Below are 19,596 nucleotides of genomic sequence, written 5' to 3'. Positions count from 1 at the left end.
CCTCTCGTCGAGGGCCGTCTGGGGAGCTCCTGGACTAGCAGACCCAGCTGAAGAGTCCCACGCGGAAGACCTTCTTTTCTTTTCCGTTCGCTGAAACCATTGCACTTCTGCCCGCCCGGCTGTGTGCTGGTGGCGCGCTGCGTGTCACCGTGTGTGTCCCTCTTGGGCTCTGGCACTAGGCCAGGGATGACTGCAGTGAGAGGCGGTCTCAGCTCTCCTGGCGCCAGTTCCCGCGGCGGGCTGTGGGCTCTGCTCGGTGTCGAGTACATGTTGGGAAGAGTACGGTGAGCCCCCTCTTCCCACGGGGTCTACCTGAGGCAAGGTACCTTAAGTACCTCTCTGTTCTTCAAAGGAGTTGACTGCTGAGAAACAGCGCCCACCTGAGTTTTGAACACTGACTGGCGTCGCCGTCCCCCGGAGGACGAAGCCCGACTCATCCGTTGAGTGACAGCTTCCTTTCCAGGGCGCGCTGACGGCCTCGTGCGCGGCTGGGTGTGGCCCGAGCCGGTCCCCGCTGGCCGTCCAGTGCTTGGACTCCCGAGGCTGAGCAGCGGCTGCTCCTGCTGTCCCCTGCCCACGGGGCCGCTGTGTGCCAAGCCCTTTCTTTGATCCGGGTGAATGACAGCGTTTCCCATGATCAGTGTTTGCAATACTAGTGGAAATATTTTGGAAACTCGTCAGGATCGGTTTAGATGTTGTGCCTCACAGCTGAATCAGAGAACCAAGTATCTAGCAACTGTTTTCCAAGTAATTAGCAAAAATGGCCAGAATTTATATCATTTCAGAATGGTTGGATGAAGGCACCTGGGTGGCTCAGTTGGTTAAGCAACTGCCTTCAGCTCAGGTCATGATCCCGGAGGCCTGGGATCGAGTCCCGCATCGGGCTCCCAGCTCTACGGGGAGTCTGCTTCTCCCTCTGACCTTTTCCTCGCTCACGCTCTCTCACTGTCCTCTCAAAGAAAATAAAATCTTTAAAAAAATTTTTGGGTTTCTTTCTTCCTTCCCAAGATACTTTTATCTCTCTTTGATCTTAAAATACAACTTTTCCACGGAGAGATCATCATAGGAGAGAGACGCATGCCACTCGGGACAGCAGAGCGTTCGGTGCGTGACAGAAAGGCGGCCAGTGAGCCACCACACCCGAAATCTGTCCTGCCCCAGGGGCGGGGCTCTGGGCTCGCGGAGTTCGTATTCGAGAAACACTCCGTAACCAAAATGGCAAGAATGCTGTAGAGACCATGACTTCACATGAAGGCAGAAAGCTCCCAGATGTGATGTACAAGCTGTAAGAGGAAGCCAGAGTGTGTGGTTCCTGCTGCTGTGATAGTGATGTGTGGTCGCGCCCGAGATCTGCACACAGTAGTCCGTAACCTGCAGCTTCTCTGTGAGCTTGCTTTTGATGAAAAATATCTAGTGTAATAATAATTTTAAAGAAAAATTAAATACAAATGTTGCCTTTGTAGAGATAGGTATGTATTAATTTTAAATGTTCACAGATACGCTCTTTTCTCCTGTGAATATATGTACATTTGAAATGCAAAACCCTTGTCCTTAGCAAAAGGTGAGGAGAGGATATTCTGTGATACAGGTTGATGGATCAACTTACAATTTAACTGTGGTCATATTCCACACTTTTCTGGGGGTGCCGTGCTGTTCATAAGTTACATATTGAAAGATACAGTTTTAGTTTGCTACCTGAAAAAAATAGAACATAGAGTGGTTTGATGCACATTTAAAATTATTTTATTTATATCAAAGTTAAATGTCTTAAAAATGAATTGATTAAAGGCATTCATTCCACTTATAATTTCATTTTTTAAAGTATTCCCATATGCTTTACAATTTTTTTCATTTTGTTATGGTAAAATACATGTAACATTAAATTTACCATCTTAAACATTTTTTAAATGTGTAGTGCAGTGGCAGTAAATACAATACATTATGTTGTGCGGGGACCCCCCCCCACACTGTTTTCATCTCAGAACACTGAAGCTCGGCCCCGTAGCGGCTCCGTGTGGCCCTCGGCAAGCACCATCGGCCTTCCCATCTCGTCCGCGATCGTTCCGGCAGAGTACCTCACGGGACTAGAATCCCGCCGTGTTTGTCCGCTGGGGACCGGTCGTTTTCCTCGGCACCGTGTCCTCGGGGGCCGTCTGTGCTGCCGCACCTGTCGTGGGTCACTAAGACTCCATCAGATGCGTAGGCCACCGCTGCCCTCCTGTCATCCGTCCGTGGACACTGGGTCACCTCCATGCGGTGGCTGTGGGGAATCATTCTGCTGCGAACACGGATGTGCAGATATCTGTTCGAGGCCCCTTTCCGTTTTGGGGGTCTGTATCCAGAAGTGGAATTTATGGATCAAATTGTAATTCCGTTTTCAATGCCTTGAGGACCCGCCCTACCATCTTCCACAGCGGCTGCACCATTTTACGTTCCCACCGGCAACGCGCAAGGGCCCCATTTCTCCGCATGCTCCGTGTCCCGTGTTCCTGACCGTTGCCGCCGTCCTGAGTGCGGTGGGTCCTCGTGGTTCTGGCTGGCAGCTCCCCGATGACGAGTGATACTGAGTATCTTTTCATGTCTTTTTTGGCATTTGTATGTCTTCGGAGAAATGTCTGTTCAAGTCTTTTTCCCACTTTTGAACATTTTTTGTGGTGGTGGTGACTTTCAGGAGTTCTTTCCATGTTCTGAATGTTAATCCTTGTCAGATCTATGATTTGCAGACATTTTCTCCCATTCTCTGGGGTGTCTTTTTACCCCAGATAGTGTCTTTTGATGCACACAATTTAAAAATTTCATGAAGTTCAATTTTTTTGTTTTTTCTCTTGCTACTCTGCCTTTGGAATCGTATCCAACATGTCTAAGAAATCACTGCCAAATCTGATGTCATGGAGCTTTTGTCCTACGTTTTCTTCTAAGGGTTTTGTTGTTTTAAGTTTTACCTTTAGGTCTTTGATTCATTTTGAGTTATTTATTTATTTTATTTACTTATTTTGAGAGAAAGAGAGAGTGAGCATGAGGAGGGGGAGGTTAGGGAGCCAGATGCAGGACTCCATCAGGGACTCCAGGGCCATGACCCGAGCCGAAGGCAGTCGATGAACCAACGGAGCCCCCCAGAGTCCCTTGAGTCATTTTTATGTGTGTTATTAGGGAAGGGGAACTTCATCGTTTCGCATGTGGATCTCCAGTTTTCCCAGGACCATTTGTTGAAAGACTTTGCCCTACTGTAAGGTCTTGGCACCCTCATCAAAAATTATTTCCCCATACGTGCAAGTGTTTGTTTCTGGGCCCTTTGTTTCAGTCCGCCTGTCCGTTACATCTGTCTTTATCCCAGGACCGTGCCGTTCGGGCTCCTGTGGATCTCTAGGAAGTTCTCACATGAAGAGGTACGATTCTCCGCTTTTGCCCTTCTCGGTCCTCCAGGGTCGTTGGGGTATTTGCATTCCTTGGGATTCCGTGGGAATTTTAGGAGGGTCTTTCTATTGCTGTAGAAAATGTCATTGGGATTTTGATCAAGGATTGCATTGAGTCTGTAGATCACTCTGGGTATAGTCTTGACATTTTAACAACATTAAGTCTTCCAATCCATGAACATGGGATGTGTTTCCATTTATTTATATCTTCTTTACTTTCGGCAGTTTTGCAGTTTTTACTGTATGAATCTTAAGTTAATTCTTAAATATTTTATTATTTTTGAAGCTATGTGGAATTGTTCTTATAATTTCCTTTTCAGATTGTCATTGGTAAAGACTTTTTTTTTTTTTAAGATTTATCTGTTTATTTTAGTTGGGGGTGCACAGGGAGAGGGAGAGCCTCAAGCAGACTCCACACTGAGCCCGGGGCTGAACACTGGGCTCGTTCCCACCACCCCGAGGTCATGACCTGAGCTGACACCAAGAGCTGGACACTCAACTCTTGACTCTTAACTCTTAACCTTGCTGGGGCACCACTGAAACACAGCTGGTTTTTGTGCGTTGACTGTTTCTGCCGCTTTGCTGCATTCAATCGTTAGGTAAAGCAGTTGTACTGTGTGTGGGAGATCTGTGGGATCTTTAGTGTTTCCTACATACAAGTTGATAACCTGCAAACAAGTAATTTTACTTATTCCTTCCCAATAACATGGCTTTTATTTCTTTTTCTTGCATAGTTGCTCTAGCTGGAAATTCCAGTACTGTGTCCTGACCCAAAATGAAATGCTTTCCGTCTTTCACCATCTGGTATGCTGTTCCCTGTGGCCTTTCATGTTTGACTTTTACTGTACCGATGTGGTTCCCTTCTAGTTCATCGAATGCTTCATTTATTGATTTTTAATCACAAAGGAATATTGACTATTTGCTTTTTCTGCATCAGTTGAGATGGTCATGTGGTTTTTTTCTTCATCCTGTTAATGTAATGTATGACATTGATGGTTTGCATGTTGAACTAACCTTGCATTCTGCTTGGTCATAGTGTGTAATGCTTTTAATATTTTGCTAAATTGGGTTTGCTAGTATTATAAGAGTTTTGCACCAGTGATCAGAAAGGATGTTGATCTTTATTTCTCTTGTCATGTCTTTGTCTGGCTTTGGTATCAGGGTAGTGCTGGGTTTACAGAGTGAGTTAGGAGATGTCCCTTCTCTTTTTAATTTTTTGGAATAGTTTTAGAAGGACTGGTGTTAGTCTTTCTTTATATTTTTGGTAGATTTCACCAGTGAAGTCATTGGATCCAGGGCTTTTCTCTTGTCAGATTTTTTATATTGATTTTAATCTCTTAACTAGATATAGATCTATTCAGATTTTCTGTTTCTTCATGAATAGTCTTAGTAGGTTTTGTGTTTCTAGAAATTCATCCATTCATCCAATTTTTTGCTGCATGGGTACTAATGTTTTCTCTTTTAATCCTTCTTATTTCTGTTAACTGTCATAATTTTCCCACTTCGGTTTCTGAATTTAGTAATTTGAGTCATTTTTATTTTTTTCTTAGTCCAACTAGCTAAAGGTTTGCCAGTTTTATTGATGTTTTCAAAGAATGAACTTTTGATTTCGTTCACTTTTAAAATTGTTTTTCTGTTCTTTATTTCATTTGTCTTTGCTTTAGCTTTAGTTTATTCTCCTTGTTCTAGTTCCATAGTTGTGAAGTTAGGTCATCGATTCCCTCTTTTTTTTTTTTTTAATTTTATTTATTTATTTGACAGAGAGATACACAGTGAGAGAGGGAACACAAGCAGGAGGAGAGGGAGAGGGAGAAGTAGGCTCCCCGCCGAGCAGGGAGCCCGATGCAGGACTCTGTTCCAGGACCCTGGATCATGACCTGAGCCGAAGGCAGACTTCTAATGACGGCACCACGCTGGCGCCCATCCTTACTCTTTTTTAATCTAAGCATTTATAGCTATTAATTCCCCCCTTAGCACCACTTATGTTGTACCTCACGAGTTTTTGTAAGTTGTGCTTTCATTATCATTTGTCTCTAAGCATCTTTTAATTTCCTTTGTGATTTCTTCATAATCCATTGGTTGTTTTAAAGTGTTGTTGATTTTCCACAATTTTGTGAATTCTCTGTTAATGATTTCTAACTTTATCTCACTGTGGTTGGAGTGGATGTTTTGTATGATGATCTGTTGGGGCTCAATTTGTAACATAAGGTCTGTCATGGGAAATGTTCCATGTGCACTTGAGAAGAATGTGTATCTGTTTTTGGGTGGAATGTTCTGTGTATCTGTTAAATCTATTTGCCTCATTTTGCTTGGTTTTCTGTTTACTTACTTCCCTCTGGTTGTTCTAGCCGTAGTTGTGAGTGGATTTTCTATTTACTCACTTCTGTCTGCTTGTTCTAGCTGTAGTTGTTGAGTGGAAAAATAAGGTCTCTAATTATTACTGTTGAGCTATTTCTCCCTTAAATTCTGTCAGTTTTTGCTTCATATATTTTTATGGATTTTCATTAAGATGCACAGTTGTTTATAATCATGTCTTCCTGCCTTACTGAACATTTAATTAATATATAATGTCTCTTATAACCTTTTTTGGTTTAACATTTCATTCGTCTGATATTAGTGTGGCCACACCTGCTCACTTTTGCTTACAATTCTCCTGGACTGCTTCCTCCCACACTTTCCCTTGCAAGCTCTCTGTGTGTTTGGGTCTGCAGGGGTCTCAGCATGTAGACAGTGTGCAGTGGGATCATGTATTTTTGTCCATTGTGTCAGTCTTTGTCTTTTGATTGTTGAGTTTAATTCATTGGTATTTAAGTAATTACTGAAAAGAAGGGACTTAACTTCTGTCGTTGTTCAGTTTTTTCTATGTGCCTTTTAGCGTTTTTTTTTTTTTGGTCCCTCATTTTCTACATTAGCATCTTCTATTGTATTTTGTTGGTTTTTGTAGGGAAATGTTTGAATTTCTCATTTCCTTTTGTTATATTCTGTAGCTGTTTTCTTTGTGGTTACCATGGGACTTACATTTAACATTCTAAAGATACAACACTCTAATTTGAATTTATACCAACTTAAGTTCAATAACATACAAAGGCTCTGCTCCTTTACGGCTCTGTTCTCACCCCTTTTGTTTGCCGATGTCACACAGTTACATCTTCCTACATTCTGTGCCTAAAAATGTAAACGAATAATTCTTTTAAATACACTACTAGCCTCTTAAATAATGCAGAAAACAAGATTTGGAGCTGCAGACCAAAATTACAACAATACTAGGGTTTTCTTATTCGTCTTTTACGTCACGGAGAGAACAAGAAGTGTAGTCACGAACCGCTGTTCCAGTGAGACTTGCTTTATAGTTGTCTGTGTACTGTGGTTCTTGAGGTCTTTGCTCCCCACGTGGTTTGAGTCACTGTGTCCTCCTCTTTGACCCGCAGGACTCCCTCGAGCAGTTCTCGGAGGAAAGGTCGTGGCCACATACCCTCTTAGCTTTTGTCTGGGAATGCCCTGATTTTACCCTGAGTTTGGAAGGACAGTTCTGCTGGCTCTAGAATTACTTGGCTGACATGGGTGTTTGTTTGTTTGTTTGTGTTTGAGTGTTTTGGATATGTCAGCACACGGCCTCCTGGCCGCCAGTATTACTAATGAAACATTTGTGTATGACCTTATTGGGGATCCCTCGGATGGGACGGTTTGCTGCTTTCCTATGGCTTTCAAGAGTCTCTTCTTGTGTTTTGTCTTTTATTTTTTTAAAAGATTGATTTATTTTAGAGAGCACATGATGGGGCGGGGTGGAGGGGGAATAAAAGAACACCAGGCAGACTCCGCGCTGAGTGTGGGGTCCCACACAGGGGCCAGGCTCACAACCCTGAGCTCATGACCTGAGCGGGAACGAGTCCAGACGCCTAACTCACTGAGCCACCCAGCACCCTTGTTTTTGTCTTTTAGAGAGATATATATATATAAATTTCATAATATAATAATAAATATAATTATAAATAATTTTATAATATAAAAATCCATATATAATCTCCATATAATATATGGATGTGATAAAATCCATAATATAATAATATATATAATATAATCCATAATATAAATAAATTATAAATAATAAATATAATAACAAATAATAAAATATTATATATATATATTTGACAGACAGAGATCACAAGTAGGCAGAGAGGCAAGCGGAGAGAGGGGAAGCAGGCTCCCTGCTGAGCAGAGAGCCCGATGCGGGGCTCGATCCCAGGACCCTGTGATCATGACCCGAGCCGAAGGCAGAGGCTTAACCCACTGAGCCACCCAGGCTGAGCCCCCAGGCGCCCTTGTCTTTGTCTTTTAAAACTTGTATTATGTGTCTCTCTGTGGGTCTCTGAGCTCATCCCTGGATTTGGTTGAGCTTCCTCACTGTTCACACGCGCGTGTTTCATCAGATTTGGAGTGTTTTCATCCATTCCTTCTTCACATCTTCTCTCTGCCCTTTTCACTCTGGCTTCCCTTTCCGGCACTCCCCAGTACGTACATTGGTTAGTACCCCGCTGTCTTGCACTCCCTCAGACCCTTTTAATTTTCCTCCACCTGTTTCCATTCTGTTTCCCAGACTTGGTCGTCTCCTTGTTCTGTGTTCAGGTTTGCTGATTCTTCTGCATGGTTAGATCTGCCTTGAATCTCTTTAGGGAAATTTTCACTTCAGTCACCGTAGTTTTCAGCTCTTGACTTTCTCCTGGTTTCTGTTTAGGTTTTCTATCTCCTTATTCATATTTATGTTTTGTTCACATGTTGTTTTCCTGACATTCTGCACATCTTCATTTCTTTAAACATCCTTAATACTTTCCTTTTAATGTCTTTGTCTAGTGTATCTGACATCAGGTCTTTTTCAGCGGTGGTTTCTGTTAGTTTATAATTTTCCTTTCATACTTTTTGGGTGTTTTTTTTAATGCCTCATTATTGTTGAACACTTTCTTTTTTTCTCTTTTAGTATAATAACGTGGTAACTCTAGAATTCAGTTCTCTCTCTTCCTCAGGGTTGGCTGGGATTTTAGTCATTATATTGATTCGTTGATTTTTTTATTATTATAGGCTGTCTTTGTGCCGGGTTATCAGTCTGAGGTGTACATTTAATGTCTTCTCAGGTCTTGTCTGAGCCTTTCCGTGGGCACGCACAGTCCCTTCCTAATTCCCACCTGTGCAGCTGTTTCTGAATGTCCTAATGTGTGGCTCCCAAAAGGGGGCCAAGGGGGCCCTTGCCCTTTCAATGCCCTTGGCGTCGCTGGAGCTGGAGCTGGAGGGGTGACAGCGATGGCCGCCAGGCTCGGTGTCGGCACCTGTGTGATGGGAAGCCACCGTCCGTGTCAGAGCGTAGACCCTGCTACTGGGAGGACAGGTCCTTGCCCACCTGGCATCTGCAGGCTGTTCCAGAAATACGTGCACAGCTGCCTGCGGCGTGGCTGGGTGGCTGCGACCGTGCTGAGAGCTCGGAGAGACCCACACTGACGACTTCCCCTGGACAGTTGCAGGCCTTCGGCAGACCCCACAGTCCCCAAAGAGTCCCATCAGACAGTCTGCCCCTGGGGTCGTTGCCTGGGTGGGGAGAGATTCCTGGTGCTCCCTGCTCTGCCCTCTTCCCAGCATCCTCTGTCTAAATTCCCTCGTTTTTCACCTTTATTCTGCAGTGCGGCTTCCCTGCTCACTCGCTGAATCCAGCTCGTACACTTGTTTCTATCACTGCCTGTACCTGAAGTGAAAAAGGTTGCTAACTTGCTCTTGTTCCCCTCTCTCTCTGCGAACAGGAAGACTGTGACCCACCCGTCCATGAGAGTCTCAGCATAGAAAACACACTGTGGGCAAGCACCATTGTCGCATCAGGTACGAGACGCGCTCTCTCACTAGCGCCAGCTCTCACATCTAGGTGCTCTGAGTAGTGGAGTGCCTGCGCGCATGGTGTCTGAAAATCCCGCCCTGCGCTACGGGCCCTTACCCTGAGGGCTGAGTCCTAGCAAGCTCTGGCTGTGGGCCGTGGGCTGTGCGTGGCAAGGAGCAAGACACAGAGCAGCTTGGGGGCTTCTGCTGGTTCTGATTCTCGGCAGACTTCTCAGTGTCCCTCACTCGGACGTGGCACAGCGCAGCTGGGGAGGGAAGCGGTGGTCCTCAGTCACCCAGGAGAGTTCAGAAGAGGTCACTGAGCTGGGTTTGTCTGTCGGGGAGAAAAGTATCCAACGAGATGGGGGCTGTGGGAGGTATTTCATGTTGGGCCTTTGGAGACCAGAGTAGAGCTGCTTAATTTTCTTCCGAGTGACACTGGAGGATGTTGCAGTATTTCTACTGTCTGAACGGGGCGAGGGTGGTGACCTAAAGACACATTTTGGGAAGTAGATTCTCTGGGAGGTATTGAAATCTAAATGATGGTCAGCTTCTCAGAAAGTGGTTGACTTAGTACTGGTAACCAGGGGAGAATCTTAGCAGCGGGGAGCCTGGGGGATGCTGGTGGGGTTTGGAAGGCTGGGGGACATGCAGGGTAGGGCCGTTTCTTCTCAATCTGTGGCCCAACACCCACAGCCTTCCTGCCTCGGAGCCCGGTTGCTCTTCTGCTCCCTCCGCAGGCTGGGTGCTGGCGAATGCCCAGGCCTGGGTGCTCAGGGGCAGGATGGCTTAAGGAAGTGAGGCCGGTGCTTTACCCTCTGCCGAGTGCCACGGGCAAGTACAGGTGCCCGCAAAGCAGAGAAGCCAAAATCCTTACCCGGCCAGAGCTCACGGGAGGAGCAAGCAGGGGCTCCAGGGAGGGGGTGGAGAGGCACAGGTTGGATTTGGGAGCTCACTGGCAACTGTGTTGAGGGCCTTACCACTGTAGGCGGGGGAGGCTGGTGCCGGGGCCACGGGCCCCGGAAGGGCAGGGCAGGGCAGTGCTGGGCACGCGGGGGCCATGGGGCCTGTGTGCACAGCAGCGTGTAAACGAGACCCCTGTGGGGGTCCGCGTGTGTACCTCTTAGGGACTAGAGGATGTGAGGGAACCTAGTTTTATACTAATGTTTTCTATGTTTAAGAAGAAGCTTGATGGCAAATAGGACAATTCTAATAGAAATTGAGGCATTTCGTGATTTTTGCACTGATAATTTTTTAAATTTCTCAAACTAAAGAGAGAGAGAAGTAAGGCGAGCACACCAAGGAGAGAGTCCAAGGGAGCAGGCCAGGCCTCGGGTTGTGCGGACCCCAGGGAAGACACACTCGCCGAGCCTGAGGGGTCACTGTGGACAGGGCACTGCTGCCAGGAGAAGTCTCCGTCTCGTCTGGTGCTTCCTCCTTGCTGCTGTTCTGTGTCACAGGCCGGTGTGGTGCTGTCGCCGGTAGCCTCCCTGTGCCGCCCCGGTTGTTCACACGGCCGCACAGCCAGGCTGTCGCAGGGCCAGGATTGCATCCAGGGGCTTGTCCTCAACGGCTGTCACCCTTCAGCCTTTAGTATTTCATAGTTTGTAGGAAAATACTTTAAACATACCGTAAATAAGCTGATACTTGGTCACAGATTTCACGTTTCCCATGTCTACAGCTGTATTCTATTTTGTTTCCATCATAATGAAGATGCGTTTTCCAAAAATGTTTTATTTGTGATCTTTTTGCTCCCTGTGTATTAGGATGTTGCTACTGATCCCCAGTGCTATCGATCTGTGGCCTCTCTCCCCGCAGAGACAGAAGCCCCCGAGCGGAAGGCTTCCGTGATGCCCTTGATAATTCCCTGTACACACCACTCCTCTCCTGTCCACCACTCTCTGGGTGACCTTGACACGTGGCAGCTCCTCGTTGCATACGTGGGCAGAGCAGACATGAATCTAGGTGTCACGTATGCTGACGACTGTTTCTGACTCCCTCGTGCTTAGAGTTCAGTTAGCCCACTGGGCCTGTGTTCCCAGAACGGATTTCTACTGCTCCAAAACCATCCATCCAAAAAAGTTTAAATAAGACCCTTCTAATTTTAATTTGTGTTTGGACATTTTAAAAATGCAAGCTGTTTTCACTAATTTTAAGTATTTTAACACATACCTACCTTTATTTAAAAACCTTAATAGTGTGAGCAGTTACTAGATTCTGCATATTATCAAACTGCTGTGCTCAAGCAATGTTTGAAAGACCTTGGGTTTCTAGGAGTTACTTAAGGGCTCATATCTTCTTTATATTTGATTGTAAGTTGAGAAAGAAAGACCAGAATTTTTTAAATTTTTATTTTTTAAATGATATGTGTGCACTGAATTCAGGTTGCCTCCTAGGTAAAGTGAACTTGGACCTTCCTCCCTTGTCCTGGGGTTCTGAGTGCGTGGGAGCGAGGGCTCATGTTGGCACTCCAGGGGACCAAGGGTCCCTGAAGAGGGACAGACACAGCTGCTTGTGGTGCCTCTGTCTTCAACCCCGTGTTGGTCTCCACTCTTCCAAGAGCAGAGTCAGTGACAAGAGAGTGTTCTGATCTTAAACTGCCAAGAGCCGGGAAGCAGAGATGTTCCTCTTGAGCAGGGCTGCTGGGCGCGTGTGCCCACGGTAGTGACCCCCTCTAGAGTGGGGGCACGTGTGCCCACGGCGGTGGATCCGCCAAAGCAAGGCTGCTGGGCGCGTGTGCGGACGGGGGTCCGGGCTGACCTCTCTAGAGTGAGGGTCTGTGCGTAGACAAGGGTCCCGGGCTGGTACTGCTTGTGATAAAGAAAGAAAATGAGACACTTGGACACTTTTATAAAGCAGTTTGATGAAATAATTTAATGTTGAAGAAATTGGGATATGCACATTCTTTTTGGTTTTTGTGTTGTTTCATCTCCTTCGGTGATGCTTGGCATGGTGTTTCACGAGACTAGTGCTCGTGACTGCTTAGAAACTTTGAAACCACCCCTGTTGCTGTGGTGTGCGTGGTTTGTGAGGCTCCTGCTGCAGAGGGGGCACGGGACGGGCCATGGGGAAGCAGGAGAGCCTGTGTCCCGCTGCAGCCCCTGAGGGGCCTGACCCTGAGAGCTCTGCTGTGGCCGCGCTGGCGGCAGGTGGCGCAGTCGCAGCGGGAAGCCCAGGGGCCGGCAGCCCTGCCCGAGGAGGGTGCAGGGCGCGGTGGGCGGAGCCCAGAGCTGGTGCAGGTGGCGGTGTCTGTCTGTGTCTCTCTGAGTCACGTTGCCGAGGCCAGTCGTCAGGGTTTGCGGGGCCGTCGCGCGCTCCTGTTCCAGCCGAGCCTGGGGCTCTGTCGGGACGCTCCCAGGGAGAGCACTTCGCGCCCAGGAGCCGGCGGGTGCCGCGTGCCAGTCAGGAAATACTGCGGTTGGTTGCGAGCTCGCAGGTCAGTGGGTCTCGGATGTGCCACCTCGGTCCGACTTTCGGAAGAATGAGCTCTGTTGTGTGCTCTCAGGTCTCGTTTTGAAAATGAGCAGGGAAGCCCTCGGCCGTGTCTCTGCCTTCCCGACGGAGCGCTCAGCCGGGCCGCGCCGACTGGTCCATGAGTCCGAGCGGGCCGTGCTGGTGCCCAGGAAAGGTGACAGCCCCCGAGAGAAATGTGCTGTCTGAGTGCACGGAGTGACCCTTCGAGTGAGGACGGGAGGGTCCCAGAATACAGGTGGGCGCCTTTACCAGACGTCAGCGGGTCACACAGGGAACGCCGCAGGAGGCGTTCAGGTAGAGGCTCTTCGGTTCGAGGCTCAGCGCGCAGGACCGACGGTGGCATCTGCGCGTGTCCGGGCGCACGAGTGTTGTTGGTCTGGGCAAGTCTCAGATTGCATTTGGGTCCTCCTAGCCGCAGTGCCAGCCTGGAATCCGCACCGCTCATAGTTCGTCTGGATGTCAGGACAGTGTTTCCGAGCCTGATCACGTTTTAAGTCTTTTCTGAGACACTTTGTTCTGCTAATATTAAAAATAATTTTGTAGTTTATCTTGTTCTTTCTTTGTACGTTTTTAACATTAGTGAGCTTATTTAACATGAGACACTCGTGTATTCTGTTTAAGTTTCGTGTAGTTGGCAAAATAGGAAGAAAACCCTGGCGCAGTCAGAGCTACCGTACTGCTTCAGTGGCACGAGAACTGCTACTGTGTTTGTCGTGGGAGTCCTGGGGAGGGTGATGTCCCTGCATAGTCCGTGCTCTCCTGAACACCTGGGGCAGACTGTCGTCTGCGGGTTTGTTTGGACAGGGCTCCAGAAGGGTAGCGTCCACACGGTTTGGGCCACCTTCCACGCTGGAGGGGCTGCTCTGCTTCCAGGAGGCTCAGGAAATTCAACCTCACAGCTCTGCCAGCCGCACACAATTAATAAGGAGAGAAGAAAGGAGATGCTTATTTTGAAAGAAACATGTGTCACCTCTGTGGGGTGACCGCTGAGCCGTCCTCTAGCACCTCCCTGTCTTCCTGAACATTCCGTGGGTGAAACTGTTCATTATCTAATGCATATAATTTGCAGCTATCTGTTCACATAAATCCAAGAGATCGCTAGGATTACCTTTATTCCGTGGGTCCTGACTTATGACGCACTGAATTGCACACATTGCACTAATGTGACCTCAAAGAGTTTTTGTAGAACCGTTACAGTGAATCCTGCAGCGCTGTTGGTCTTCGGGAGTTTATGGACTTGGTCATCTTTAATCATTTCACATCAGAATTTATGGAAACTAGGAGTATAGATTATGCATAGCTACAGTTTGAACAGAATTCTGTGGTTTCTAATTTGACATCACAGAGATGAGTGCCTCGGAGCCTGCGTAACCCACGGTTGTTCCAGGTGTTTTTGTCTTGTAGCTGAGGTCTGAGACGCAGACACGATTAGAAAACCAGACTTGAGGAGACGTGAGTTTAAAAGGCTAATTACATCTAAATTCAGCATCCGGTATTAGTGATGTAACTGTCCCTCATTGTTTTAATTGTATACGAGCTGAAATGTCCGCAGGGGCTCGCAGACCTGGCAGTGCTCGACTGTGTCGCTCGGGGACGGTGGCTCCGCAGGGGCAGGGCTGCTCTGAAGGCCCCGGCATGCGTCCGAGGACTTGAGGACGCAGCGTCCCTGCACTTACCTGTGGGGCTGCCCACGGGGACCCACGAGCGGTGTCAGCCTTTCTCCTGACAGTGAGAAGATTGTTAGTCCATTTCCTGACGTTGTACGTAGGGAAATTTGTACGGCTGAAGAAATCATTTGAGTTCCTCAGAGTTTATTTTGAAAGTTGAGATTAGACTTTCTTGAACGAGTTAAATTAAATGTGCTGTGAGATAAATTTATGAAAAGTGAGTAGTGACTAATATTCTCCATCAAGACTTTGATGAGGAAGTGATCTCTCTGTGCTCACCCTTTGAGGCATCTCTGTAAGCACCGCTCTCGTGTTTCCGCAGGTACTGTAATAGGTGTTGTCATTTATACTGGAAAAGAGACTCGGAGTGTAATGAACACATCCAATCCAAAAAATAAGGTAGGCTAGCTGAAGGGGCAGCTGCTTTAATGACCGATTTTCCCTTCCAGTAAGAAAGTACGTGCGGTTCTGAAGAGCCTGTTCATGATCTAAACCAGACTTTGAAAAGTGCTGGTGGTCTCGGGTCTGAACGTGACAGCATGCTGAAGAGCTTCCACAAGTCTTTTCTTGGTCAACCGAAGTTTCTATATCTCTTAAGTTTTCTTTGTTGGATATACCATTTGCCCATAATTTATAGTTAGTTGTGGTCTCTTCTTTTCAGTTTACTTATTTTACAATTTGTACTCTTTTTATATGTTGATGGCTCATTTAAAAAAAAAGAATCTGTATTAATATTTAATAATATTTGATGGTGTGACATTGTTGAACTTGTTTCATTTAAGTTATTTTCATTTCACAAGCATGTTGAAAACCGATTTTAGTTTTAAAGACTGCTTGATTAAATTCCTGAATTGATCATGTTTCTGTTACTCTCCTGAAATCGTCGTTTACACAGGCAGCACGTGTATGCAAGTTCCACAGCCCGTTCGAATTCTCCGTTGCTGTTACTTGGTTCAGACATTTTGTACGGTCAAGTCACAGAGTGTGGTCATGTCCACTTTATGAGAAGTCTTTCTAACTGTGCATTTTACTCTTTATTTGAAATGTAATCTGACCTGCATCTAAGTAGAACGAAAAGCACTCCCGCGCAGTTAGGACTTGCTTTGTGAGTAACTGATAGAAGTTGTCTTTTGTAGGAAGTTTTATTGCTGAGCAGAGGAAATGAAGTAAATCTTTGAAAAGATATTTTTAAAGACAAAATGCATTCCATTTTTTCCAGCGAAATACTGTTTCAAAAACCAGTTAGCCCTCGCGGCATCGGGAAAGTGGCCCCTACCCTCTGAGTGCCTGCGCATTTGTAGCACAGCAGAGGCGCTCTGGGGCGTGTCCTGTCTGGAAGGTGTCCTTGCCCCCGCCGGGGCGCGCGGCCCCTCCCAGCGGGGCTGACGAAGAGGCGTTCGTTGGACTCCAGATGTCTGTGTGTGACACGTTTACTCAAGTGAAAGACCCTTTCCCTGTGATAACGGAAAACGGTGCCTGTCGATGTGTACTACAACCTTGGGCTCATCTGAGGAGACCGAATGTACCGCAGGTTATTATTTTCCAGTAGAGTTAGATGTATTTAAGTTATTAAACAAATTATTGACAGAGTTACATGCATATTTGTTGGTATGTGTTCTATAAAGTACAGTGATTTTTTTTCTTCACTAAGCAAAACTAGAATGTTCTACTGATGCATATATAGGTTGTAGGGTATGTTTTGTTTCTTAGTCATTCCTAGTCATTTTACTTTTAGGATGACTGTGAGGGTAAATTTAAATATTAAATGGTTAAATGTTAACAGTTACCCTGTCATGTTACACAGCTCCTGTCTCCTCCTGCCGTACGCGTCAGGACAGCTTCCTTTCTGCCGTGCTCTCCCCCTGGGGGTGTGGACACAGTTGGGCGACCTTTCCGCAGTGTGTACCGGTGGTGAAGGACTCCGGCTGGGGCTGTGCTGCGCGGCCAACCAGCTCTGTGACACTGGGCAAATGGCTGGTTGTGCGTCTTCCCGCTCCGCACCTGTTACCCAGCATTACTGCCTTCCTGTACCGCGAAGCGTGCCTCGCGAGTGAGTGCGCGAAACACTCAGCGCACACCTCGCTGTGCGGGCGCCCCGGCCCCGCTGCCCCGCCGGGGGCCTGGATGCGCTTGTGCCCCCGTCAGCAGTCCTCCCTCCCTCCTTTAAAACAAAACTTGGAAATGTCCTCGGTGTTACCAGAGCGTACCTTAGTAGGAAGAGTATCTCTGACTTTTTGCAGAGCTGGATGCAGAGCCCCTCTCTGCCGCTTCTCAGCCTCACGGGTGGCACAAACATGCTCTTCCGCTGGCTGGCGCCTTCCTGGTGCTGCCGTCACACCTCCCCTGCCAGGTGGGTCTCCTTGTGACGGTGACAGCTGAGGCCCAGGCAGAGCGTGACGCGTGGCAGTTGCTGCGTGAAGTACTTGGTCTGTGGCTTCGTGAATCTGTGCCACTGCGCTCGGAGGGAACGGTGGCATCTGGTTCTGGAGTCGGGGACGTTGTGGCGCGGGGGGCGCTGTACTTGTCGCGAGGGGGCTGGCTTCTCTGTGGAAGCGCTTTGGGTCAGGGAGAGCCACTTCTGTAAACTCAGGAATGCTTCCAGGAGAAGAATAAAATCTCTAAATCGGCAAACCTTATTAGATCTTCCCAAGCATGAAGTGCCAGATTCATAAGAAAAAAATTCGGAAAACTTTATAAGCTACAGTGGCCAAAAGTCACAGGGGCGGTCTACCGAGGGGAAGTACTGGTGTGTGTCGCACGAGAAGATTGTGTGATGTTCGAATCCCAAGACGGAAAGGAGGACAGAAACGTCACTCGCTTCGGACACCACGTGACGACGACATCTCGGTGTCCTCCAGTAGGTGACTGAACCAGCGAACCTTTGGACTTCAGAGAAGGCCCCTGCACACAAAAAGGAGGCATTTCAGAGGGAAAGCAGATTCCCCTGAGTTTGCCTTCTTTACGGAAGCTCACCGTTCCTCAGACTCCGTTCCGTGGCGTGTGGAGGGCAGCGGTGGACCCGGCGCTGCGGGGAGATGTCGCTGTGGGGCTCACGGCAGCAAAGAAGCCGGAGCTGGAATCCGTCTTTGTGATCGAGTCCTCTCTAAGGCACGCTGTGGTACAAATTGCCCTAAGAACTGCAGTGGCTCTGCTACAACAGAGACTGCTTTTCTCCTCAGCGCGTGTCTGACGTGTGGACGGGCGCGCTGCGCGTCATGGCCCCTCGGAGCCCTGCTGGACACGTGCTCCCGGGACCGCTGGGGGCGAAGACGCGGGCGGGCGGGTTACATACCGAACGGCTCAGGCCACCCTTCCTTGGCCAGACCAAGGAATGGCCTCACGGAAGGGGAGGGAGTCAGAAAGGGGCAGGCTGAGCCCCAGTGCGGAAGGAGGGAAAGCGGAATATTAGTGGCTTCGGGCCGCGGGTACCCGTCGTGGTCATCCGTGAGCGTTCTCAGGCCTTTCGTGTCCAGTAAGAGCCGAAACAAAACAGGAGCGTCGAGGAGCCCTCCCCAGCGCGGGCAGCGGGGCTGAAGCGGAGGAGCACGGTCGGAGCCCGGGGAGGCCCGCAGCGCGCCGGAGAGACAAGTGGATTTAGCGACAGGGAGTCATTGTCTGTCGTCGTTGTGGGGGATCGGACGGAAGCAGATGGGGGAACTCTGTGAGGACCCGGGTGAGGGGAAGGCCGGGGCGGCCAAGGCTCCGGAGGGAGCCCAGCGCACCAGGACAGCCGCGGGGATGCAGGCAGAGGGTCTGACTGGTTTTGTTTCGGATGAGAAAATGATAAAAATTCTTCGGGGCGTCCCGCAGCCACGTCAGGTCCCTGGAGAGAAGACTCCATCGTCAGCACAGAAGAGCTGCCGTGGGCCGTAGCGCGCAGTCCCGTGGCCCTGGACGCGTGTGGCCCGTACTCAGTCCGCCAGCCGGTGTGTCTCGCTCCGTGGCGCGTCCGTGGCCCGCCTTCCCGGAGCGTGGGGAGGAGGTCGTGCTCATCGGTGCCACGTCTGTGCGCTTCCGGGACGGGAGCCCTGCGGGAGCAGCAGCGCTGAGCGGCGGCAGGAAAGCGAACGGTGACCGTCCCTCCGGGACAGGGACGCACAGTGCGGCCGGCGGGAGCCGGAGAGGGTTTGCCCGAGTTCACCTCCTAGTTCTCGAGCTGTGTCGAGCTGTGTGAAGGCCCCGACTGCTGCTGGATTCTTCTGTTCGAAGCAGAGCCCGTCAGGGGTGTGGGGCTCTCTCAGGCTGATGTTCGGGAGCCGCAGAGCAGAAGCAGAGACGTGGACAGAGAAGTGGTTGCGCCAGAGTGTCCAGGGTGGGGCAGGTGGGTCCCGGCGACAGCCGTCTGCAGGTGCTCACAGGAGGCACTGCTGGACGTCACGGCCCGCCCGTGGGCCCCTGTCTCCCCCTGGGAACACACCAGCCGTCCCTGCGGGTTGGGGGATGGGAGTGTGACTTCGCCTGGAGGCCAGAGGTGTTCACCAGCACCTGTACCCTTCAGGTACGCTCCCGGGGCCGAGTGAGGGGATGTGCGCCGTTTAAGCGGTGCGGCTGGTTGCTTCCTGAAGCCTGTTGTTAAACTTGTCGTTCTGCCCGTCTCACTTCCGAAGCCTTCATTTGGGCATTTCTCCTTTTGTCTTCACTTTGTCTGTTTTGTTCTTCTGTTGCTGCTTGTCAGAAAGTAAACATTACACAGAAGAGTGAGGTGAAAAATATGATGGCGTGTCTCATCTTCTCCCGCGGCCACAGACGCCCCCACTGGTCGCCAGCGCGCATTTTAAACAGATGGAGGCAGTCTCTGTAGCTGCTGCCTTCGCCACCTGTCTCCCTCTGCAACGCTGTCTGTCCACACGGCCTCGTCTCGTGGCCCCGCTGAGTAGCCCGGGGCTGGCGACATCAGCGTCACCACCGCCTGCGCAGGGGCTGCCCCCGGGTGTCTCTCCTCGACCTCCGGAGTCGGAAACAGAGGGCTGGGACACATACTGATAACCGAGAGCCGCCGCCTCCGTTGTGGCCATAACAGTCTGAGACGGAAGAGCCTTCGTAGGCAGCTGGACTCCGCTGCGGCCAGGGTCGCTGACCGGCCAGCGATGCCCCCACGCAAACTCACGCTTCCAGAGTGGGCCTTGGAATCTAAGGTGATCATTTTACAGAATCAGAACGTACAGCTTGAAGCTTATTTACAAGGCTTT

The 19,596-nt window shown here is 49.0% G+C and overlaps 1 protein-coding gene across 5 annotated transcripts in view; it reads left to right on the top strand.

Moving 5' to 3' along the window:
• ATP9B (ATPase phospholipid transporting 9B (putative)) overlaps positions 1-19,596 on the top strand; it is a 222,078-nt gene that overhangs the window by 100,892 nt on the left and 101,590 nt on the right. For 4 of the 5 annotated variants that reach the window (XM_032310715.1, XM_032310714.1, XM_032310716.1 and 1 more), the window contains 2 exons: positions 9,197-9,272; positions 14,730-14,806. In XM_032310715.1, the coding sequence (XP_032166606.1) occupies positions 9,197-9,272; positions 14,730-14,806 (153 nt within the window). Of the gene's footprint in view, positions 1-9,196; positions 9,273-14,729; positions 14,807-19,596 lie in introns of those variants that run through there. The other variant, XM_032310719.1, reaches the window with a different exon arrangement.

Source organism: Mustela erminea, chromosome 13 (assembly GCF_009829155.1).
Source record: "Mustela erminea isolate mMusErm1 chromosome 13, mMusErm1.Pri, whole genome shotgun sequence".
NCBI lineage: Eukaryota > Metazoa > Chordata > Mammalia > Carnivora > Mustelidae > Mustela > Mustela erminea.
Note: the sequence above shows the minus strand (reverse complement) of the source record. Positions and strands in the feature narration are given on the sequence as shown.